This window comes from Chelon labrosus (assembly GCF_963514085.1).
Source record: "Chelon labrosus genome assembly, chromosome: 8".
In the NCBI taxonomy this organism is placed as follows: Eukaryota; Metazoa; Chordata; class Actinopteri; order Mugiliformes; family Mugilidae; genus Chelon; species Chelon labrosus.
The window spans coordinates 20,857,301-20,882,114 of NC_140358.1; the positions used below are offsets into that span (position 1 = coordinate 20,857,301).

The following is a 24,814-nucleotide window of genomic DNA, read 5'->3' on the forward strand; positions in this document are numbered from 1 at the left end:
ATACACCGATTCAGGCATAACATTATGACCACCTTTTCTAATATCGTGTAGGTCTCCCTCGTGCCTTCTGAGGGTGTCCTGTGGTGTCTGGTAACAGAGTGTTGTTAGTGGGGGGCCTTTGAGGGGAGGGGTCTTTGTAGATCATCCCACAAATACTTGATCAGTTTGGGATCTAGTGAATTTGGAGGCCAGGTCAACACCTTGTGCTGTTTTCATGTTTTTTTTAGTTGTTCTTAAAGCGTTTTTGTGTATGTGTCTGTGTCAGGCTGCTGCCATCAAGGAGTGTCATTGTTATGGGGTGGGGGTGTCTGGTCTGGTCTAGGTGGGTGCTACATGTCTAAGTAACATCCACATGAATGAATACCAGGTCCAAAAGTTTCCCAGCAGAACACTGAGTTGTCACAAGATGGTCAATGTTATTTCCTTCTCCTGTCAGTGGTCATAATATAGTGGCTGATCGGCGTATTCGTCACAGTTTCTCATTCATACATTCATGTTGTTTTGCACAGGTTGCAAAGCTTGGCCGACTAAAACAGACCTCTGGGCGACTACCCAGACTACCAATCTGCATGACAGACAAAACACCGTTAATGGGTTCAACAGAACGGCCCTCACCACAGACACTAACACTCAGAATAGTGCTGCCTTAATTGCTGCATTATATCTAGAGGAGGATTTTCAATGAGGTAACAGATGCCGTGAGTGGATTTGTGGGTCAGAAAATATTATACTATTTTATTTAGACTAGTAGTGCAAACCTCGCACGGCTCTTTGGCTTCCTGTGCGGTTTTCAATCGGCGAGATAGTTAACCTGAATTTGTGCTCCACCTGTCAGTGCTCTCGGTCAGACAAACTCTAACAATGCTAATAACACAGCCAGTTTAAGGGTGACGGGAGGAAAATTGGGAAACCTCTTTTCACGTAATGGGAAAAAAAAAAAAAAACTCACAAACACGAAATGTCAAGGTGAGCCATTAAATTAAATGGTGCTTCCATTTAAGCCGAGAGGAGGACTGAGCCTTGACAGTCAGTCAGCTTACCCGGCATCCTGTGCTTCGTGCGCTCTGATGATTGACAGCAGGTTGTTGGTCTGTAAGAACTCGCACACCGCAGGATAACTGGGCACACAAAGGGGAGACAGACGACTCAAGTGAGAGAGCAGGCTGATTTAAGGCATTTAAGAGCGAGGCAGCAGAATAAAAACAAAGCCAAGCAAACAGATCCAGTAAAACACATTTAACATAACATAACATAGCGTGTCATATGTTATCATGTCACAGCTGTAAACCACAAAACAGATGGGAGTGTTTAAAGTCTTGCAGCAGGTGAAGTGAAGAGTCGGCCTCTTCTTTTTTCTTTTTTATGGTGTAATGTTTGACCGACACCAGCAGGGGGCATCAGTGGGGACAGGCCTGAGGCTTGGGGCTGCCTCTGTGCTGTGGGGGCCCGGGTGTACACTAGTTTGGTCGATGGATGCTGTGTCTACTAAACATAGAAAATCAGTGTGTCCGCCACAGAGAACATGTCACAACACTGACTTCTAAACTCAAGGAACGCCGCGCGACAGCACCGATCTGTCTCTCGGCTCTCCGCTCCTCGTCTTTGCATTTACATCCCTCCATTTTTATTTTATTTATTTATTTTTTTTTTAAATCTCCAACCTTTCATCTTCTCCCCTCCATCACCATCGCCACCCTCCTCCTATGTTGCTCTCCCTCTTCTTCTTCTTCTTCTTTCTCTCACTGTATCTTAATATCACTCCATATCTGGCAGGAGTAGCCAGTCGTCATAGCAACAGAACCGTGCAGTCTCCCCGGGGATTGTGGGATATCGTTTCATGCTGAAACGGAACTGTGTGGATGTGTTTGTGAATGTGCTGTGTTTATGTGTTTGCTCGTACACACTCGTGTGTGTGTGTGTGTGTGTGTGTGTGAACTAGCCAAGATTTTCCGTCTCTTGTACAATTCCCAGCGATTGTTAGTGGATCTCGGACATGCGGCGAGCACCTCTCCTTCTCTGTTCTCGCCACAAATGTCCCAAACCGTAGCCTGAGGTCCACCTAAAAACTTATTAGATTCCTGATTCGGAGAAGATGAGAGGCACTTCATCGCCGCCGCCTCTAGTCCAGGGCACCCCCCCGCAGGACGAGACCAGATCATTAAAAGGCATCGAAAAACGTGTTTTCTGTCGAGGACTATTGTTCCTACTGTGTAATTATATTGTCTCTGAATATTACATTCACTCCGGCCTGTTTGGATATCAGGTTAGTTCATTTCTCTGAGCTCCACGAGCACATTGATCTGTTTGCTGCAAGGTTACCAGACTATATTCATTCCCATTCATGCTGGTTTTCTGCCTTATGTAACATTTCCTTTGGCTGGCTGCGAGGAGAGATGTTGTCCCGCTTTACCTGTAGAAATAGGAGCATCCTCTGACTGTGTTGTGGCCAAAGTACTCCTGGGTCTTCTCATTGCCAAAGTCTTCCAGGGGGTCGGCCCACAACAGGTCGCACATGGGCCCGAACGCCGGGGGCTCCTTGAACCGGTCCAACTAGGACACACGAAGAAACATATGAGCTTACAGAAAGGAAAAAAAACAAGAGGCGTAGATGTATTGACAAGTATCCAGAAACATATCATTTGTGTATATATAACGCACACATTATTCAGTCATACAAAGCACCCGGCAGCACATACAGTACAAATCAGGGGAGAAAGAAAGCAAACACACAAATGCACACACACACACACACACACACAAACACATACTGTCAGAGCAGAGCATCTCCATGGCAACCCTCACCACACAGGAGGGAGAAGATGTCACACCAGCAGATTCACCATGGAAACACTGCCATTAGATGAGGAAGTGTGTGTTCTCGCGGCTCTGCGTTCATGTGTGTGTGTGCCTCTGTGAGCTGTACGCTTACATACAGGCCTCGCTTCACTGGTGTCCTATACCGGCGGGGTGCGAGCTCCTATAAAGTTGGTGCACGTTCACGGCCGCTCGCAACTGTGCATAAGTTTGACCACATGTTGAATTTTATGTAGATGAGAGCAGGAGCGGAGAGAAAAACTCCAGGAGGATTTAAAATGTTCTTCGTTTTTCTACCTTTTTTTTTTAAAAAAAAGGGGCGGCACAGTGGTGTGGTGGTTAGCACTGATGCCTCACAGCAAGAAGGTTCTGGGTTTGAATCCATCTGGGCCCTTTCTTTGTGGAGTTTGCATGTTCTCCCTGTGTCTGCGTTGGTTCTCTCCGGGTACTCCAGCTTCCTCCCACCGTCCTCCCAAGACATGCTCGTTAGGTTAATTGGTGTTTCTAAATTGGCTGTAGGTGTGCAATGGTTGTCTGTCTCTCTGTGTTAGCCCTGTGATAGACTGGCGACCTGTCCAGACCAGTGACAGCTGGGATAGGCTCCAGCCCCCCCCCCCGAATAATCGTATCTAGTCCGTAGCTACAATGCAACACTGCTGGTGTGAGTCTAGTTGAATCGAATAAAACAAAAAAATAAAAATAAATGACAATTCAAAAGGCTTACTAAATTTAATATGTGATTTAGAAGCATCTTAACCACGCCATGTCTGAGAGAGTCAAATGTTGTGAAAAGCTGCTCATTACTGTGACTCAGCCAGTTAGTTTTTCTTGGTTCATTTTCTCCATTGTGACTGGATTTAACTACAGCCTGATTTAGTAAAGCAGAATGACAATTGCCAGGATATAATTTCATCTGGTGTGTCTGGAGTGCAATGCTTGGTTTTTAGACTTAATAAAATAAAACAGTATAAGCGAAATCTAGCCCAATGACAACTGGGATAGGCTCCAGCTCCCCCCTGCGACCCTTCACAGGAATAAGCAGTTACAGAAGATGAATGAATGAGTGTAAGCAAAAAATTTACAAGAAATAGAGACAGAAGTAAATATACACTATAAGATAAATAAGGTGCAATTAACATTAATAGGTGAGTTGTTGTACAGCTAGATTGAGTAGAGTATGAATGACGTCCTGTAGCGTTCACTGTGGGAGCAGAGCTGGAAAAGTCTGTTGTAGAATGAACTCCCCTCTATGGACATTTAAAAAACTGTTTTAAATATTTTATGCATATTAATATTTTAGTTGGTATGAGATGTTAAAGAATCAGTTTTTGAACTAACATGTACAGTAGATGTTGTGTTTTTCCTTTATGGGACGGTTAATTGTTAACTCTAAACTGCACGTGTTCGGTTCTTATCGTACCTTCTTGATGTCGTCCAGCGTGTGGATCTCTGGTGAAAGCCCCCCATGCACGCACAGGAACTGCTGGTTCATCAGGGCTGCCAGGGGCAGGCAATCAAACGCCTCCATGCAGGAGTCGTACACCTGTTCTGAGTACTTGATCTTACCTGGGGGTTGGAAGGGAGTGGGGGAGATATTTCGAGACTTGAAACAAGAGAAGCGCCCGGGTGTGTTTTGACATGCTTTGAACCAGCCACCAGTCCCACAAACGTACAGTCGGTCCCTGTCACCGGCTGCGTGGCGTATTGCACACAAACACACACGGCGGCGAGGAATGCAGAGAACAAACAGGCAGGCAGCCTTTTACTTAGACAGATCTGAAGAGCTCAGTCATCAAAAAGCTTCAAACAGACTTGTTCCACTAAAAACATCATTTAGTTCACTTTGGGTGTAAAGGTGCTATAACATGTAGGATGTTTTTAATTTATGCATCCTCTCCATCACTCCCATATATATGACCTGTTTCTCTTCTCTCCTCTCTGATGGGGCTGGATTTAGATTTAGAAAATGCCTCTTCTCCACAATAGCCTCCATATTGCAGGGCGCGCCGCGTTATTGCGGGCAACATATAGACGCATGAAGTATTCAGTTGTGTTTCCAGCGAACAAAATCTGACCCAAATATGAGCGTGAAGCAGCGATGAGGCGTCGCCGCGAGGCCGCGGATTTACTCGATGAAATGCTCCTTTGATTTGGCAGCCGTATCAATAACTGCGCCCAACACGCAGCAGCTTTTTAAAGTTCACACATGGGCGAACGACAATACATCTGACACGAAACAATATCACAGGATTAAAATAGCTGAAAGGAGATCGGAGGAGAGATGAGGAAAAAAAAAGAAGAGAGGAGGTTGGATTTTAGACAAGAGCCAGCAGGGGGGATGGAGGGAGGCGACAGAGAAAGAGAAAAGAGAGAGAAAAGAATGATAATTTCATAACGAGAGAAGGAGAGGAGACTGATGGGAGGAGACAGGAGAAGGAGGAGAGGTTAAGAGAGGAAGGAGAGGAGATGACGACGGAGGAGGAGGAGGGAAGGGGAGATGGGGAAGGGGAAGGGAGAGCGTGAGGACATGAAAGCGACACGTACACAAATCAAAGGCAGTATTGTGGTGTACCAGCGTACAGTAGCCAGCATTTCTATGTGTGTGTGTGTGACAGCGAGCAGTGTGTTTGTCAACCTCTCCATCTGCCTTGTGTAGAGCAAGAGCTCATTATTGCCAGTCCACCAGTTGTCAGCTCCCTCCGCACACGCTCAAACATTTATGAAGACACTTGCACGTATGCAGTCGCACTACATGCTCTTGTGCACGCCTGACATCGACACACACACACACACACACGCATATAGAGATACAAGCTTGCACGCGCGCAGCAGATGGTAATTGAGGGCGACCACTATTCGCCACGAGCACCAGGGGAAATTAGCTTCCTCGTCCCTTGGCCAATCAGACACGGAGGAGCAAGTCCCTGAGCCAATCATTAAGGGCCAAATTAATTTGCTGCTAATCACCCACTCTCGGACAGGACGCCGAAACACAGCGGCGGAGGAGTCAAAGAAATAGAGAGAGAGAGCGAGAGAGAGACAGAGAGTGGGGGATGGAGGACGGGATTGGAGATGAAGGGAAAGAAAAAAAAAGGACGGCAGAGCGGGAAAGGAAGGAGGGCTACAACTTGCCAGAGACGGAAAAAGAAGAGAAGAGATCCAGCAGAAAATGCAAACGACTAAGTAGCTGAAACGCCGCGATGTGAAGGGATGGGAGAGGGTGTAATTGTTTCAGCAAGTCAAACGTGTGAGGGGACGGACAGGGAGGCACGTAGTATCCTTTAAAATTAGCATGTCAGGCTAACTAGCGTTTAACCCACAGTGCTAAGGCAGCATTACTTCCAAGGCCGCGGAGCGTTTCATTAGCCGGCTACGTTTTGTAGGGCAACAGCTAAGCGCAGGCAAACGGGGCTGTTTTGAATAAAATCACGGCCTTATCTCGTGTTTTTCCTTGCTCACGTACTGGATAACACTCGGACTAAGTAGCGCTGCGCGGCAAAACGAGCACAGCGGCTGTTTCTGTCAGGCTTCTGCGTGGCTTTTTACACAGGTGGGACAGGTGTCGTTTTTTTAGCATGCGTTAGTTAAGAAATAAAGGAAAGAAGAAACAAGGAGTAAACTCACATTCTTGTTTGAAGGTGAAATATTCTGTCAGATGTCTACATTCATGGTTTCCCCGCAGAAGAAAGAGCGTCTTTGGGTAGAGGATTTTCAGTGACCACAGGTACAACACACACTAAATGTTCACCACATCAGAGAAAGAAAGAGGGGAGAGGGGGGGAAATGATTAGATTACAACAACTTTTATAAACTACATGAAACTATATTTATGCTAAGCTAAGCTAAGCACTTTTAAAGGAGGCTACACACAAAACAAACACACAAATCGATGCTAGCAGAGGTGGAGTTAATTCCTTGGCTGTGAACTGATCCATACGCAGCTCTAAAGATAGACACAAACAGGATTTTGACATCCCAAATCAGAGCGTGTTGATTGAGTTAACAGGGGGAAAGAAAAATAAATGGACTGAAAGCAGCTGCGGTTGTCGTCTTACCAGCGCGTTAACCCTACAAACGGCCGCGGGGACGTTCACCTTCACCCAGTATCATCCCTGCGCCGCGTTAAATCCCCCTCTGCTTATGTGCCCTTGAAACGTGTTACGGAAGGTGGCCTAAATATTACTCCCTCTGCTCCAAACCCTCTCCGTGTCAGTGACACGTCCCATATGCCGCGGTGACTCGACAAGCCAAGACGTTCACATGCTCGTGTTTATTATGGATTCGAGTCACGCTGCTGATCTGCGGCGCATTTTGTGCCACGCGGAGTAATACTTCTACTGCGCTTTTTTTTTTTTTAAAGAGTCAAATGTCCAAAAAGGCCTCTGGGTAGTATCCACTCAGCTTCTATACATATTTCAGTAAGCAGCATATTATACAGTTGGTGGTGAACCTTGAGTCATACCCTGTCCTGTTGGAAAGCGCAGGCTACTAAAGCTGTATGGTGAATGGAAGCTGATTTTAATGACGAGGCAACCCTGCCCCATGAATTTTAAATTGCATTACCTCAGCATATGTACATTATCAACACTGTGTCGGTGCTAATCTACATTTACAATACATTAAACACTGTATACGTCAGTAGTGAGTCAAAACTTGCCCCAGGAAAGTGTGTAATAGGCTTCGGGGCATGTGCACCACAGATTTTTTTTTTTGTTTATTTGACTGAACGTCCTAGATAGTAGCCCATCCTCACCTCGATGCTGAAATAGCCCCTGTCCACGTAGTCCCCTAGGAAGAGGTAGCGCGTGTTGGCAGGAGAACCTCCCACTTCAAATAGCTTCATCAGGTCGAAGAACTGGCCGTGGATGTCTCCACACACTGCGGAAACACCACACAGGGATGTTACAAAGCGCTGCAAAGTCCACACTTTCCGGCTCCCACGTGTTCAGTTAACAAACGCGAGGCCATCTTTTGCTTCACCGGCTCCATATGGCCTGATTTGCATCTGTAGAGGTATATCTGTCCTGACTGGCTGATCTAGAAACATCACTCATCCAAAAAAAAAAGAAACGGCGAATAGGTGTTCTGAAAAAATCTACTTCAAACATGTTGAGGTCTCTGGGAAACACATGAGAAGACGCATTTTGAGATTTCTATTTAAATACTACCTATCATCTTATGAAATATGCAAAGTTCCTGCTTTTTTGGGTCTTATTTAGTCGTGGACTGACAGTTTTAGCACAATTAGCAACATGGAAATGCAATTTTTTTCAACCTTTTGTGGACGAATGAACATTTAAAGGATGTAGAACATAAATAAATATTATGGATCTTGTAGTTTTCATCTTAAAGCACCAATTTCTCCGCTACTTATGAAGACTTTGTTCTGCGTCTTCATAAAATGTGACTTACAATCGGATTTTGTGGTTTTCATGATGGATCCTCCTACTAGCTGATTACACGCACACACACTTCTCATACTCTTGGCTGCGGCACCCACAATCTTTCCACATATTTGTTCCAAGCAGTCAGGAGTATCGGGCTGCGCATGCCGAACGCCTCACAATTTTTGAAAGACTTCAGGACTGTGTGTCGGCGCGATCTGCCAGCGTACATCTTACCATCCGCCTCCCTCGCCATCTGCCTGGCCTCTCCTTTCACTTTTAGTTGATGTCATAGTTCCCCTCTGCAGCCATTTTTCGCGATGGCCGTTTTGCATCTGTCTGGCCGGATACGCCTGTCTGTCCCTCCATCTGCTCGCTTGCCACGTTAATGTCTGTTTTTGTGCCTACTCATAAGCGTTCGCTTTAATTTGACCTGGGAATTGGGAATGCAAAATGGCATGAGTGAAATTGAACTGTACCTGTCTGCCTCCTCAGACCTGTCTCAGGATTCTCCCAGAAGCCTTCATGTGACATCCTAAAAGCCTGTCAGCTCAATTTTTAGCCACCCGACTGCCTGTCTATTCTCCAGACTGTCTCAACACAGAAACCCCATCAAAGTGTTGAAACTATTCCCAATATCTCCTCTCGCCACTTTGTTCTACACATCTGCTAAAATCCTATCTCTGAAACTCATTAGCTGTTTGCAATCACAGACCATAAATTATCTCAGGTGTTTCTGTAGAAGCGGAGGAACCTGGAAATAAGCATCAATATGCTGCTCGCTGGGAATGGACGGGTTCGAGAACCTCTGCACTAAGCTGCTTATGAACAACTGTCTCTCCATCTGCCTGTCTATCTGTCCTCGTCCCCGGGGATCTGTACCTGTGAAAGCTGAGCGATGTTCCCACACTTGCGTGGGCACGGCGGCAGCCCACACAGAATTATCTCACCGCTCGCATTTGCATAAGCGCACGCACACACACACACACACACAGACACAAGCGTGTACACACGGACACATAGGTGCATCAGCCAAGCGGAGTCAGAAAGGTTGCGAGTGTCTGAGTCCGCCCGCCTGCTTGTCTGTCTTCCCTCTCATTGTCTCAGAAATTTGTTTTCCATTTTGTTCTCCATCGATCTCAATCTCCCACTTCTCCTCCCCCTGACATTCTCCTCAGTTCATACGTTTCCCTGGCAGGGGAATACATGCACATATTACAAAACCAGCGCCTGCTATTGTGAGGTGCGGAACCGCGAATTGGTTCTCTCACTGAAGTGCGACCGAACAACAGTTCATATTAAAAGGGTGGCAGATACATACGGCAGATTAATGAATCGATGAATGGATTCTGATGAATTGCATAATTACTGATCTTTCTGCCTTTTGCTCCACGGCTCTCGTTTCTCTTGTGTCCCTGATGTTGAATCTATCTGCTTGTTACTCATGCACAAATTTAAAGTAACAGGTTTTGGGGGGGGGGGGGGTATCCTCATGAGATCATCTCTCTTGCCAAGAGTTGCTTGCAAAGACTGATATCGGTATTATATCTATAAAGTCAATATGAAGGTAGAGCCAGCAGCTAGCTTAGCTTAGCTTAGCTTAGCTTAGCATAAACAGCAGACACAAGAGGAAACATCTTGTCTGGTTCAGTTTGAAGGAAACAAAATCTGCTTTGAATGCTGGCCTTATTCATCCTACTCACTCCCACGTAACATGCATTGCCTGCAACTATCACGTCATTTTGACTGTATCACGTACACACCGATCAGGCATTACATTATGACCACCTCCCTAATATTGTGTAGGTCTCCCTTGTGCCTCCAAGACTCATCAGAGAATGGACATGGACCTTCTGGGGGTGTCCTGTGGTGTCTGGCAACAGGATGTTATTAGCGGGGGGCCTTTGGTTCTATGGGTTGAGGGGGTCGATACTTGATCAGTTGGGGATCTAGTGAATTTGGAGGCCAGGTCAACACCTTGTGCTGTTTTTCATGTTTTTTATTTTTTTAATTGTTCCTAAATTGTTTTTGTGTGTGTGTCTGTGTCAGGCTGCATCCTGCTGGGGTTGGTTGCTGCCGTCAAGGAGTGTCATTGCTGTGGGGTGGGGGTGCCTGGTCTGGTCTAGGTGGGTGCTACATGTCTAAGTAACATGCACACCATCATAGAATTGTCACAAGATGGTCAATGTTATTTGCTTCACCTCTCAGTGGTCATAATCTTATGCCTGATCGGTGTATATCCTGCATGAGCTGTAAGTTTTATCCAGATGCATGTATGAATTTATCTGCTAGGCTCTGATTCTCTCTTCTTGTCCTCTCCTTGTTTCTATTCTGTCCCACCCATCTTCCTTTTCTCCGTCTCTACCCGTCTGACCTCCAACAGATTCCAGTTCTGTCTCAACGTTTCATCCTGTTTCCTCGCCACCTCCACCTTTAGTGCTCGCTCTGTGGGGTTTCAAGGTCTGGGTTCTTCCCGTAAATCGCCTGGAGCCCATCTTTGATTGTTATTGACACTATATAAACAAAACGGAATTGAATTGAGTTGAAGTTTTATGGCTGTGTAGTACAGGACCATTTCCTGGACGGGAGAAGCTAAGAACCAGCTATTGGGGACACCAGTCAATAAACAGAGAGAGAAAGAAGTTTTACTCTGCAGTTTTTTTTGTGGAGACTGAACAAACAAGATCTTAATTAGTGTGCTAGCTGTTTAGCCTAGTTTCCTGTCTTTAGAGCAACAGGCTCAAACATTTCTGTCCTGCTTCATTTGCTGACGCTTGTAGTTTCTGGTTCTAAGATTAAATGAGGTTAAATACTACAAGTCACACAATTCAGGTAATATTTGACATTTTTCATACAGACAACAGAGTGGTATCAGTCTCTTGACTCTCTTGACTTGAAAGCTAATCATTCACTGCACCGTACCCGTGACTGGCGCCTCAATGTCCAACATAGTGCGCTCCTGGCGCAGGATGGCGGCGCCCTCATCGATGATGCGCAGGGCCACGGCCTCCTCGAGCCGCCCCTCCTTGGTGAGGTGAGCTTTGAGCAGGTCCACCCGAGGCCGGCCCTCCGCGTCGAACACCTCCTTCATGGTCAGCCGGTGGGCCAGGGGGAAGGGGACCGCTGCAGGAGGGGAGGGGTGGAGAAAGAAGTGAGGAGAAGGAGGTGCACAGAGATATTGAGAATCAATGATGGAGGGCGGTATTAGCGGGCGACGGAGCAGATATTTGAGATTGACAATGAGGAGGAGAGGTTGAATGGAGTTGGAGTGTGAATGAGTTGCAGGGAATGTGAGGAGAAGAATGAAAGAGAGAGGAATGTTTATTTATTGATATTTCCTGTACTCTTCAACAAGCTCGCCCACAATTACATGAAACTCTCAATCTTCACCATTATCCTGATCACACCGCTGCTGCAGACCCTCAGTACAGTGTGTGTGTATGCGCTTGTGTCTGTGTTACGGAGGCCTAGGCGGGTTGTATTGAAGCTGGGGCTGCCAGAGTTATCAGGGCTGCCTGCCTCTGTTCTGCAGTAATGTCTCTCTGCCTCTCTGCCTCTGTTCTGCAGTAATGTCTTCCTTACATAATGAAGGCCCCCAGGGCGCTGCTGGAGAGGGTGGGGTGGGGGGGGGTTGACTGACGACGAGGGTGATACAGCAAGAGTGCACAGCCTGCACGTGATGAGCCGCATAAACACATGCGACGACACGCTCGGCACACACACACACACTCGCGCACAAGTGGTCCTAACAAACAGGCACAAACTCAGTGGCGAGAAACAAAAGGCAGAGGTGCAGGGGCGCATGCGTGCATCATGTATGGCACAATGGCGTTAACACGCATGTGCGCACAAGAGTGTATGTGAGCAGTGGTATACACACACACACGCACACACACACACATACAAGCTCATAAAAGGTATTGTTATGCAGGATCCACAGAGCCTGTTGGAGCCCCACCAGTGCTAACACAGATAATGGCCTAGATCACACACTAAAAACTAGGCCTGGCTCTCTCTCTCTCAACACACACACACACACACACTTTCGCTCTCTGTCACTTTGTCTCTGTTTTGCACTCTCCCCTCTTGTCCCTTCTCTGTTTTTTTTTCAGTTTTTCCCTCTCGCAGCTTCTCTCTCTCTCTCTCTCCCTCTGTTGCTGTAACAGGCCACAGTCTCTCCAATATTTTAATGTGACGCTCACATTCAATCTTATTTTTTGCGGAGAAAGCAGCTCAAGAAAAACACGGAAACACGTTGCCTGGTTTTATGTAGTCACCACTGAAACGCTAGCAGAAATTTAGCCAATGCTAAATGAGCATTTGAACGTTTAAATTTATGTATTGAAATCTGCCGACGTCAAAATCTGATCAGTTGTACTTTTAAAGTATGTTTGATACCATTTGGATGTAACGTGGGAAAAAACAAAACAAAACTGGTGTTGATGAAACGTTTCTGTGCTGGATAAAGATTCCCCATGAGCCCTTTCAGCATCCCGAAACCTCAAAACAACCCCAAACACATATTTCAGGGCGCCGGCACACACCAGTACACACCTGAATGCATATTTTCAAACCACATCTAATGGCGCCTCGGGGCTCCATAAGGTGCTGCTGCTACCACGCCCCACGTGACACTTTTACAGGTTTTAAGATTGAACACAACGCACGAGAGCACCTTGACACATCCCAGGACACCTCTAGCTGCCAAGCTGAAGGTCTGTTTTCCATCGATCGAGTGGAACAGCGGTTCTACATGTTAAAACCAGTTTTGCATTACGGGTTAGGACTGATTAATATTTTAAAAGGTTTGTGCACCCCGGGGCTGTCAGAGAACATAAGCCAGGAAAGGAATTACTCATGCATGTTGGTATTTGTGTGACTTCATATTTATTTATAAAGGGAAACAACGGTGTCCAGCCAGTATGTGGCTAAATCTTCTCCTTCGCTGTACTGTAATATACTGTGCTGTGCTACTGTTCTGTACTGTGCTGTGCTACAAACTGTACAGATGCTGGTACGTGTCATGAAAAAAAAAGCGGCGAGTCCGGCGGAAAAGGGGGGAGCAGTACTCTTTTGAAGCTAGCACATAAACATGAACTCAGGCTGTGTATGTATATTTCTGCTTTGAGGTAAGACGGGGGGGCTTGTGTGTGAAAGAGACAGAAAGAGAGTGAGGGAGAGGGACAGAGTGTGAAACTTGTAAATTGTGAGAGCAGTGTGAAAGTAGGGCAGGTACGAGAGAGTGGAGAGCAGCAGAGACACAGAGGGAAGGAGGAACTATACTTGGGAAAACTATACTTGGCAGTTATATCAGAATAGAGAGAGGAGAGGAGAGACACCGTCAAAAAAAAACACCTGACGGCTGACCGTTGGACTGGCGCACAGTTCAGGGGGAGCGTTACCGAACTTCGATCGAATTTGGGAGGCTCAAGGACACGCAGGGGAGGCCACGTCTGAATGAAATAAAGCAATTCAAATTTGATAAACACGTCGGTGCAGCTTTGTCTTCCTAAAAGCGTCAGGGTTGGGGCAAAAAGGGATTTCTGCAAACCAGAATGAAAAGCTTTCCGCGGCGCGCACTGCAACGTGTAATCCCGGAGCTAAACATTAAAAACAAGAACAAATGCATTTAAATTATATATAAGCAGTATTCTGCATGAATTCAGTCAATTGAATTCAGTAGCGTGTGTTAACCAGTTTGCGGCCCATCTGGTCGGGTTTGTGTGTTTGCATTACGAGGGTCTATATTTAATTCAGACAAGGACGTGGGTAAAGCGAATGCGGTTTATTACACGAGGAGAGTGGCGTTATAAGCTATGCTAGCATATTTGTCAGGCTGTGTTTATGCACAGTGGTGAGCTAAATTAGGGCGTTAAAATGCTCACTGTGACAATGTCAACATGTGATGTTCATGGAGGACAATGCTCACCGTCTTAGTTTAGCACTAATCATATGGCTTTTGCATGGTGCTAAATGAAAACTTAGGGAGTTAGCAACAACCTTGACTGTGTTTTATCAAATTTCATGATGATCTGTTCAGTTTTTGTTTCTCTAGACCAAACAGATTAAGCAGAAAGTGGCATCAGAGTGGCACCAAATTCAGTAGGTCCCCCCATCATGTGATCTTACTGACCAGTTCGTTTTCAGTTTGGATATAAGTTAAAACTCAGACACGCTGCACGGGCTTCACTTCAAGTTGGAATGATTTTATCGTCACCATGTGCTAATTGAACTTTTGTATCGAGGCTTTTTCTTTCTTTGGAACCTTTTGTGATTAATTAATTTTGTAAAGTCAGTCTGGAGCAAGCCCAGCATGTGGAAAAAAAAAAAAATAAATAAATAGTACACAGAGCTTGTGCCACAAATAAAAAAAGGCAGCAAAGCAAAATGTTTTTTCCAGTCCAGTGCTGCTTGGGGTTGAGTTAAAATCAGAGCCACTTAAATCACATTATAATAGTTCACTGCTATCACTGGAGCATTTCATTATCGACCTTTTTTTTTTTTTTTTTTAATCTCAATTCAGTTACATTTTAATGACTGAACTGAGCGTGCCGTGACACCGCTTGACACACACACGCGCACACACACACACACACGCACATGAAGTAATGATTTTTTTTTCCAAGTCTGCATGAGAAAATGATGTTGTGGTTCTTAACAAAGGATCATTGTGTGCCATTCGGTGGCGGTGACAAAGAAAAGGCTCTGTGTTACAGCTTGTGCAGAACAAATTGCACCCACTGACAAGTCGGTGTGCTGAGTATTTCACGCAGTCTGGTGCAACAGTCGTCATGTGAGACCAGAGATCAAGCGGCGTGGGTTGACACTTTTCTTTGCAATGACACCTAATGTCAACTTATCTGTACCAAACTTTAAAAAAAAACTGTCTGATTAGTTATGATCAGAACCTGGATGCTGAACCAGCAGTGAGTTAGTGAGCAATGTATTAGTATTAATGAAAATAGTCTTCTGATGCCTTATCCTGGTCTTAAAGAAGGATTTGTGTAATTACTACTAAGATATTTTCACACCAAGTTAAAGCCCCAGCAGGTGGTATTTTTCCCTAGCACTCACCTTCCTGCTCCTCCAATTAGACTTAGCTCACTGGAGGAGCATGGAAGTAAGTATGAAACACAAAACTGCAAACTACAATTCAAACCAAGTTGTCAGCAATAAACCTAGGCAGGTGAATGAATAACGTATCCGCCTCCTGTCGCAGAAATGGCTCTTAACACTTCCATTCGGCTTGAATTTAAGCAGCGGCTTCTCTCCTTTTAGAGCATTAGAATAGCATCCTGCTAGCCCGAGGAGCACACTGAAGCTTACACCTGCTAGTTGAAGGTGCAGAAGACCTTTCAGAATTAAAGCGTCTCATCAGTAAACTCTATTGTGAACCTAAATCAAATCAATATGTTGTGTGAGCGCTGTTTGCCCTTAAAAGAATGTCAAGCTATAGTAGGCAGGTAGTTTGTTCTAACTTGCCACTGCTCTGTGAATTTAGACAGTTTCACTTGCGTCTGTCTCTTCGTGTAATGAACTGTCTCCACGATGTTGAGATGTGTGTGGGGCCATGCCATCTGTTGCAAGACTCCTTGCTCTATTGACGACATGAAGCATGACTCTGCATCTGTACTGTTCCACACTGCAAAACAAATTTGTGACTATTCGGGTGAAAGGTGTCACAGGAGGTAAACAAGGGCCTAGCACCTTTGCACAAGGCCTTAGCTATTTTAGCTCCCAATTTGCATGAGACGGGGACACTTCTAGGTTATGAGCCTGTGCAATTATTCAGATATAGATCATCTTGTCAAGTGGACCAAAGGCAAATGTCACGGTGTCTGTGCTAACACTGTGCAGAAGGAAAGAGTATTATGAGAGTTAATTTGTAAGAAGCAACAGAGAATATGTGTGAATATGTCTATTAAAACCCAGCCACCCCGAGGTCTGATTTAAAGGATGAGATTAATTACATTTTACAGATACTTATGTGTGCTAAAATCAGAAAAGCGCTATGAATGATATTAGCTTTTGTGGCAAACATTTTCTGGAAGTAGTTAAGGGCTGGTTATAGGAGCAGTATGTTGCATTAAGAGGGATTCATCCTTCAACGTCCACTATGTAGAGGGTCACGGGGGGGCTGTGTCGTTGGGTGAGGATTTAGAAAGATCTATTACCAGAAAACTTATATATTATTCATATAATAGTGTTTTCATTAGTGTATAATCCACTTACAGCTATAACTGCTGTGTTTTGGTTGTGAGAATGAGACTTTATCTACAGAAGGAGCAAGTGCTCTTGCACAGAGTCCGCCGTGGTTCTACAAATAGAACACCGGATCTAAATAGGTCTCTTCGCCAACCAGGGGACAGCTTGAAGTTCCCTCGCCCACAAAGTTTTTGCGGGGAAATTCCACTCCGGAGCATAGACTGTAGAAAACATGACAGCTCCTCAAAAGTGAAGCCAACGCATGTGGAGCTCCCCCTGGTGGCTGGCTGCAGTATAGCTCATAAAACAACACCACCTGGTCCGAATTAAAATAATGTTTTCTGTTATCTTAGGTCGTTAATATCATTCTGCGTCTGAGTTAGTAGTCTGACGCTATAAAAACAGGATGTGACATCATGATGATTGACAGTTGCCCCTGACAACTGCTCCGTGAAGCGGTCCTGTAGGACTGTGAGAGTAGGGAACAAAATAAAAAAAATGAATGTGAGCGCAGTGTATCATCCAATAAACCTTGGTAACTGGGCAGAGGATAGAGCAGAGTGCACTATTATTTGATCTGCTGAGCCAATCAAATCGTTTATACGGTGATTTACTAAAGAATAACAGCAACGTAGTCATATATCTGGGCTCTGATTGGTTGTTGGACTCTCCAATTGTGTGTGGAAGTATTTTTTTTCTCTGTATTGGCTTAAACATGCCCCATATTGAAATCCAAATGTTGTTTCACCAAATTCATATTCAGATCAGAAATGCCAGGCTACCTTTTCAGTTTTTTAATGTTGATTTTCCACTGGTAGATGTCACTAAATCTTACACCCTGGTCCTTTTGTGTGAAAACTTAACAAAGCCTGGCTAATAGCTAATGGCTAAAATGCTACGCTATGACAAAGTATGATTTAGGATGCTCTTTATCAGCTAAACCAAATGTTTGGCTGCAGTCTCGTTAAAGGTCTGCTGTTGAAAATTATCCAGCTGGCACATTAATATTGTATGCAACTGTCCTTATAAATATATCAATGAAACACTGGATGAAAGCGATAAAACAATGTGAGAGTGAGTTCGCTGTCACATTATCAGCAGTGTAAAGACGGTGTCAGCTCGACACGCAGCGAGCCCAGACCATGGATGCCACACTTCATGGTGGTGGTTGGTAGTATTTCTCTCAAACGCTGCTGTAAGGCATTTTAACACTTTGCAAAGCTGCCAAGTGTTTCAACCTTGGGAGGGAACCTTCCTCCCTGACAGTACAGTCTGAGCTGTCCCTCGTCTGAGCGCAGATGACGAACACAGCGAACTCCACTTACTGAAGCGGCGACGAGTGGAGTGAAAAAAACGTTATTCATCCAGAACTGTCCTCCGATCACATGATGCATGGCGTGCGTGTGAAATGAGAATGGCCGAGAGGTGTAAGGCAGGCAAAGAGGTGAAAACGTTTTCAGCTTCTTCCTAACGTACTTTGTACTGTGCTTGTCTTCTGGCCCTATCTCCACATCTGAACTCCCCGGTGTGGAATTTATTAGGCACCGGAGCTGCCAGCTCAGCCAAAAATCTCCACATCACAGAACAGCGAAGAGTGGGAGGGGAGGGGGGGGGAGAAAATCTATGACATAGCTTTCAACCAAATCTCCTAAATTTGTTTGGGCTGGCGTAATAGCCTAACTGGAGCAGAATCTGATCGGAATCATATTGTTATTGTGCGCATCATCCCTAATGGCTAAAGTTAATTATGGGGATATTTCATCAGTTTTTAATAACGCAGGAACGCCATTCACAGTGAGAAGGGGCTGGTGGTGCAGGAGGCAGGAAGTGACAGCAGAGCGTCAACAGACAGATTGGAGGAACGACGGCGGACGTCACCCATCTGTCCTCATTTGCCTCTTTTCTCCGAATGTTGCAGAATTCGACTAAGTGGGTGTAAGACACACACCACCAACCTGTGTGTCCTAATCAACCTGGTGTCACGTCATTGAGGAGAAAGGGAAACTCGCTTTTGGCACATGCACAGTAATCAAATACGAATAGTAACTGGTCTATATGTGTGTGATGTACGGACTACGAATCAACTCATCGCAGAGTAATATTGTGGCTCAGGCCAGACTGTATCTGTCTGATGCTCATCCAGTGACATCGATCAGGACTGATGGCATGTCAGTGAGTGTGCGGTTGTATGTTAGATGCGTTGCCCTCTCCAGGACCTCATCTAAAGCGATCACACGCACACACATCTCCTGAGATCAGTTCATTCCTGTCTCTATATGAATAAATGAAGGAGGAAGAAACTGGGGGATGAAAGAATGAGAGCACAAAACGAAAGAAAGAGAGAGAGAGAGAGCGAGAGTAAAAATTGGGGTGCATGAGAGAGGAGAGATGCGACTGTTCACACGCGTTGTGTGTGTGTGTTTGCATGTGTTCGTGTTTATCCAGAATCTTTGACCCAGATCAGCTAACATGGATCCATGGGTCTTTGAAGGTGGTGGTGGTGGGGGGACAGCTAAAGATACGTTTGAAGTTGTTCAATTAATGCACACTACACACATGAAGGACCATCTGTGTACAGACACACACACACACGAACAGAAACAACGGCCCATCCCCTAACCGCCTGTCCTCATTAGACAATCCCTCTCTCTCTCTCTCTCCCCCTCTCTCTCATTCTCTCTCTTTTTCTGGAGTACCTCCTCTAAATATAGCCCTTGCCCTGCCACACTCCCCACAGGGCACACGGAAACCTGTCAAGGTGGGACCCCTGGCTCACGAAAATAACGCAAAATCCCAACACACACAAAAAAACTGTTTACACGGGGCTCTGAGGGAATGGGACAGCATGTTAAACTAAAAGGAAATATGCCCAGTGTGCCCCAAGCCTTCCCAGAGGTGATTGTGTGTGTGTATGCGATTGTGTATGCATGAATGCATGCATGCATGTGCGCATACTGGGATATGGCCCCCACTCAGCTTTGGCGAACGCTCTTTGCACATTTATTGATTCGCTGAAAAGGTCAGAACTTATAAACGATATACCGTGTATCACCTTTGCACTTTGGGGCACCGTTTCTTGACAGGGACTAATTTCCTAATGCGAGGCAAAGGAGAGAAGCCTTTGCTAGCTGGCTGTTTAAAGATGCAGCAACATGTGAGGATGCATTTGAAGCCGTCTAACTGTGAACTGTACCATCAAGCAATTTAGCGCCCAGGTCCCTTACTTCACAGATGACATATATGTAACTTGGCCCCGCATTTTGGCTCTCCACATTCATATAGTATGCATAGTAAGTGATGCAATGAGCACATCAGTAACAGGTGAGACAGTCTCTTAGCATCCATATATAAATATATATATATATATATATCATGTGAACTGAGTTGCCCAAAGCGATCATTACGGAGCCGCTTATCGACCCGTTGATAGAAAGGTGTTAATTTAACTCTGCTGTCATTATTTAGGTCACATGTGCCCTTTTCACATCACACAGTTTGACTCGTCATGGGAGAACAGGTGTAACTAATAGCTGTACCAACGTCGACCCCATTACATTTAGATGAACCACTAGACAACGACGCCGATTACCAGGACAGTGGAACATCTAAATGGAACACACTTGTGATTAATGTTATCAGTCACGCCTCGGACAAGCAGAAACGTTCACCGTGAGGAAGACGTGGTAGGCTGTTTTGGCACGTTCGTATGCACACATGAGTAAAAATCAGGTTCTTCTAATCTTTATAATCGGTCAAAAATACCAATAGATGGATAAATGGAGAAAAACCTGGTCCACAAACGTATGAAGGCGGAAAAATAATCCTTTTTTCCATGATCAAGTTCGTCATGGCTTGTCTGGTCACGCCAGTTCAGATAACAATAGATCTTTTTCACAGCCAGCGATCTCTAAGCTCCGCAAGTGTCCCAGTATAAGCCATGAAAGTGCGCCGGCTTCAGCATGCACAACATCAGGACCCTGAAACGATCTGACATAATGGAGTACGACGAAAAGAAATGAACCTATTACATGCAACGTGTAAAAGCAGGAGCTGTGCACTGTGCATTAAACATGATGCATAGTTTCCATTATTTTTCTCATGCTCTTGTGTTTAGGAGTCAAGTGTTATCCCAGCAGTGTTGCAAAACTCCGCCATCTTTTCTGCAGACTTTTTTTTAATGTTAGAGGGAAACCACAGGCAGAGTGTAGCACATTTGACCCCATTGAAATGACCTTTAATACTGCCAATGATTATTTTTTTGTCAGTGATGCTTCGCAGCACCAGTTGTGTGCTTTGATGATAGACAGTCTGTTTTTACTGTACCTGCAGCATTCTAACAAATCGACAGTACCAAGACACTGTACTAGTGTTCATGTATGCTTTGTATGCTACCATACTGTATATATACGCTACTGTGAAAAAGGTTTCAGTTACTTGAGATGTTTAGATTCTTATCCATAATTTACTACCGTCGGCCAAGCATGCAACTGGTCCCACATGACGACGAGCCCAGACATACGTCCAGAATCATAAAGAATTAGCTTCAGTCACACACAAAAAAAAAAAAGCAAGGGGTTGGTTTAAGCGTAACGGGTGGTCTCATTAAATCCTTTTTTCATGTTTACTACAAACACTATTATTTTTAAGGATGTCCTCACTTTTATCGTGCTCCTCTAGAGCCTTTATTGTGGTAATCCCTCCGCAGACAAAAGTTCAAATGTTGCACACTCAAGTGTCCCCGCTGCTGACTCATGGGTTCGGGCTTGTGCTTCGTCACCAGTTAACACTGGCACAGGGAGAGGCATGATGGCTGCTAATCCATGTAGTCATCTCTATTTTAGTCTGCAGCATTATACGATTTACAAGGTAATATTTGGTAGAGGCGGCTTTAAAGTCTGTGAACTAAACTTCTGAGTAAAACTACTCACATTCTCACATTTAGCTCTGCAGCCTGGTCTTTTTTTTTCCCTTACACACACACACAGACAAACTCATGTTTCTGTCTTTGAAAAGACCTTCCATAATGCATGTTCTAGCCCCTAACCCTAACCCTAACCATCACAACTAAAGTGTGGTTTATGCCTCTAAGGGACAAGCCTACGCCGGTGCAAGCCATTCGTACTTGTACGCTCGTCGCTCTGTAAAAACGCCACCCAAACGATAGTCGGCGCTGTTTCTTTTTTGCCAGTCGGGTCAGTTTTTGTTTTTACTTCCTGCTTTACTTTCAACAATGGCAACTGAAACTTTCGCTGAAAGACGAGTCATACAAATGTTTGCACCGTCAAACCTCCTCAGTCGATCTTCCTTCGGTGTCTTCCATCTTTATTGATCAAAAACAATCGATTCAAAAATTGCGGAGATGGAGAAACCGACGGAAATACTAAAGCAGAAATACGCTACTATCAAGCGCACCAATCACAGCTCTTGTGGTCTGCGTTGCCATGATGAGGTGCATGTCAGACTACAGCATTAGGGTCTGCGTAGGGTCTGGGCTGATGGTTTTGCTACGGCGTCACAGAAGCATAAACCACCTATAAGTGCCTAACTCTAACCTAATTGTAACCTTTACCCTAAAACCAAGTCTTAACAGGTTTTAACCCTCAAAATGTTGTGAGCCCCAGAGAAATGGCTTCACAAGGTCACTGTGTCACCACAACGTTGTACGGCCCCCGCATCTTATTAAAAACAAGAACACACAGACTGTAAATCAGATGACACCGTGCTGTCACTCAACAACGTGAAATACTGTGTCTTTCTGTTCCCAGTTCCTCTCTATCCCTCTGCTCCTCTCTTTTCTCTCTCTCTCACTCCAGCTACTTCACCTCCTCCCTGGCCTTGTCACATTCTCTCCTTCCCTCTCTCCCTCACCTCGCCCCCACACTCTCTGCCTCTCGGTCCATTCCTCTCGGTGTGCTTTGTCCTTTGGCATCCCATCGCCCCTGCACCTCTATCTGCTGAACATTACTGAAATCCATAACGCGGGGAAGTACCGGGCACAGTCCATCTGCCAGAAGTGACTGGTCTTTGACTGATGCCCCCCATCCGTCTGCAGCTTCATTCACACTAAATCATTCCCCCCCTGACCATGAATCGTTTGTGTTTGGGAGAGAATATCCGTGTGCGTGTGTGCATGCATGATGGATGATACGTGAGGATATAGGTCGCTTAGTTTGCTCCAGTGGAACCACGCTCCGGTGGCCCAGCTGCATTACAACACACATGCAAACAGATGTGGTGGCGGAGAGCGAATAATTGGAGGGTAAAGGTGGATAAGTGATGGATGGACGAGGGTAACTGTGAATTTGGTTGAAGTAGGTGCATCCGGATTTTCAGCACCGCCCCTGCACAGCTGCATTCATAGGCAATCCTGGAGTCATACGTGCTATAACACTGCAAGAGCCCCCCACGCCCCCCAGCCCACTCCACCCTGTCCAAGCACGACGCACGCACGGAATACCGGGGCATGCCCGAGCGACGCATCACACTGTCAGCTCCGCTTCTTCCGGCGGAGAGACCTTGTGAGTTTATTGATGGGAGCCAGCGGGAGAGACAACCGTCGTCGCATGTGACAGGCTGCCGCTGCCCTGCCAGCCTTGTTGTGACCCGATAAGCACGACAGTCTGTGCGATCTCCGCAGATCACAACCCGAGCGGAGCCCCTCCTCGCCCCCTCCACCCCCCTCATGTAGTCGCCCACGCGTAAAGCAGAAACAGACACTCTAAACACATTAAATATTCCATAATCCAATGATGCAATAACACCATTAGAGCGGTATGCATCATCTTCGTCAAGGCAATGAGCTCGGATACGCAGCCCAGCATCCCTAAACTCCATTTTGTCTCTCATTTGACACTCAGGGAAACAAGAGGGGGAAGCCAGGGAGTACTTTGTGGAGACGTGCAGGGACGATACGCACGGGAGAAGCGCTGACGTTCAGGCCTTAATAAAAACAGAATAGACTTAAAATGACTCGTCGGTCCGTCATGTGCACTCGTGCTTTTTTTTTTTTTTTTTTTTTTTTTAAACGGCACATCAGCAAACATCGGGGTGAGTTCACCATAAAGGCCTGCAAGATAAAAAAGATCAAAACCAAACTCACGGACAGGAAGGTGCGCACACGGCCTGTCAAAGTTGTCAGCCTACCTGCTATTTAAACCAATCGATTGTCTGACTTTGATTCAGATTTGACTACAAATAAAAACCGGATCGCTAATGTAGGCCAACACATGGATGTGGCCGTGACATCCATCCAACAGCGGAGGCACCACTACGAGGTGCAGCTACACACATGCAGGGTTTAAATTACTAGGACGGAAAGCTCAAAAATCCTTGAGAGTCTCCGATAAGTCCCCCATAGCATCCTTCCCTCCCTCTCTCTCTCTCTCTCTCTCTCCGAACATCGTTGCATACATGCAACATCATCCCGGAGCCACCATCCACATCCACAGCAGAACCACAACACCAAAAAAAAAAAAAAAGATCGCCGGGGTTGCACGCGTATCGTTCGTTTACCTTTATGTCTGCCTTTCGCTGTCATCGTCACACTGCTTGATGTTTCATCGGAATAAGATGCTCATCTCCCTCTCTCCCTGCTGCCTCTACCACTCTACTCGGTTGTGTCTCTGTAGGGTATTATTCAGTAACACGAAACCACCGCTAGGAGTGGAGCGCGTATGGAGCTCATGCAGCACGGGGTGTCGCACAATTGCTTTGGCTATACATAGAGGAAGAGACATCCCCCCGTTAGAAAATGGGGTAATGCCTCGGTGAGGGGGTGAATTCTAATAGAATAACGAGGGAAGACCCTGATTATGGCGTATCGTGCTGGATACCCCTCACCCCCTTCCCCTCCATCATCCTTCCTCTAAAAGGTTCAGAGGTGGATGCATGCTGACTTGCAAGCCAAATATTCTACTTTTATTATAATGTGTTATGATAATAATAATAATAATAAAAAAAAGAGGATGGACTCAAAAAGAAGAGAAATAAGAGACACTGGTGCAACGACAGGGATGCAAACAGAAAACAAAGATGAGTTACAGCAGAATTATTGGCACAGAGGAGCGCTCACTGGCCGTGCAGGATTTGGCATGCCTACATTTGATCACCCGGTCGGTGGGACTTGCGTTGCAGTCGGACATCCTGGAGTCGGGACGGGAACGGAGCCGAGAGGGGGGCGGGGGGCGGGAAGGGGGGCTCTGTCTCTTCTGTCAAGGGCCGAGATTGTGCTGTCGGATCCTCCGGCAGGCGTCGAGAATACACGCGGTTGCTGGGTGCTTTTCTCGCTGCAGTAGTGGCATCACTCGGTGGAGTCTCCGCGCTCTCTCGGACGGGGGAAGCCTGCTGCTGCGCCTGCGGTGACTTTGGGGGAGGATAGGCGGATACCTAGCTGCTGTTGTGGCATGCTTGGA

At 45.8% G+C, this 24,814-nt stretch overlaps 1 protein-coding gene across 1 annotated transcript in view; it reads right to left on the reverse strand.

Annotated features, from left to right (window-relative positions):
- ppp3cb (protein phosphatase 3, catalytic subunit, beta isozyme) overlaps window positions 1–24,544 on the reverse strand; it is a gene marked incomplete at its 5' end in the record, with an annotated part of 31,946 nt that extends 7,402 nt beyond the window's left edge. The window contains 7 exons of the mRNA XM_084550418.1: window positions 1,041–1,118; window positions 2,411–2,550; window positions 4,235–4,380; window positions 6,439–6,550; window positions 7,568–7,692; window positions 11,121–11,321; window positions 24,502–24,544. Coding sequence (XP_084406544.1) covers window positions 1,041–1,118; window positions 2,411–2,550; window positions 4,235–4,380; window positions 6,439–6,550; window positions 7,568–7,692; window positions 11,121–11,321; window positions 24,502–24,544 — 845 coding nt within the window. The remainder of the gene's footprint in view (window positions 1–1,040; window positions 1,119–2,410; window positions 2,551–4,234; window positions 4,381–6,438; window positions 6,551–7,567; window positions 7,693–11,120; window positions 11,322–24,501) is intronic.
- Between the last annotated feature and the right edge of the window lie 270 nt (window positions 24,545–24,814).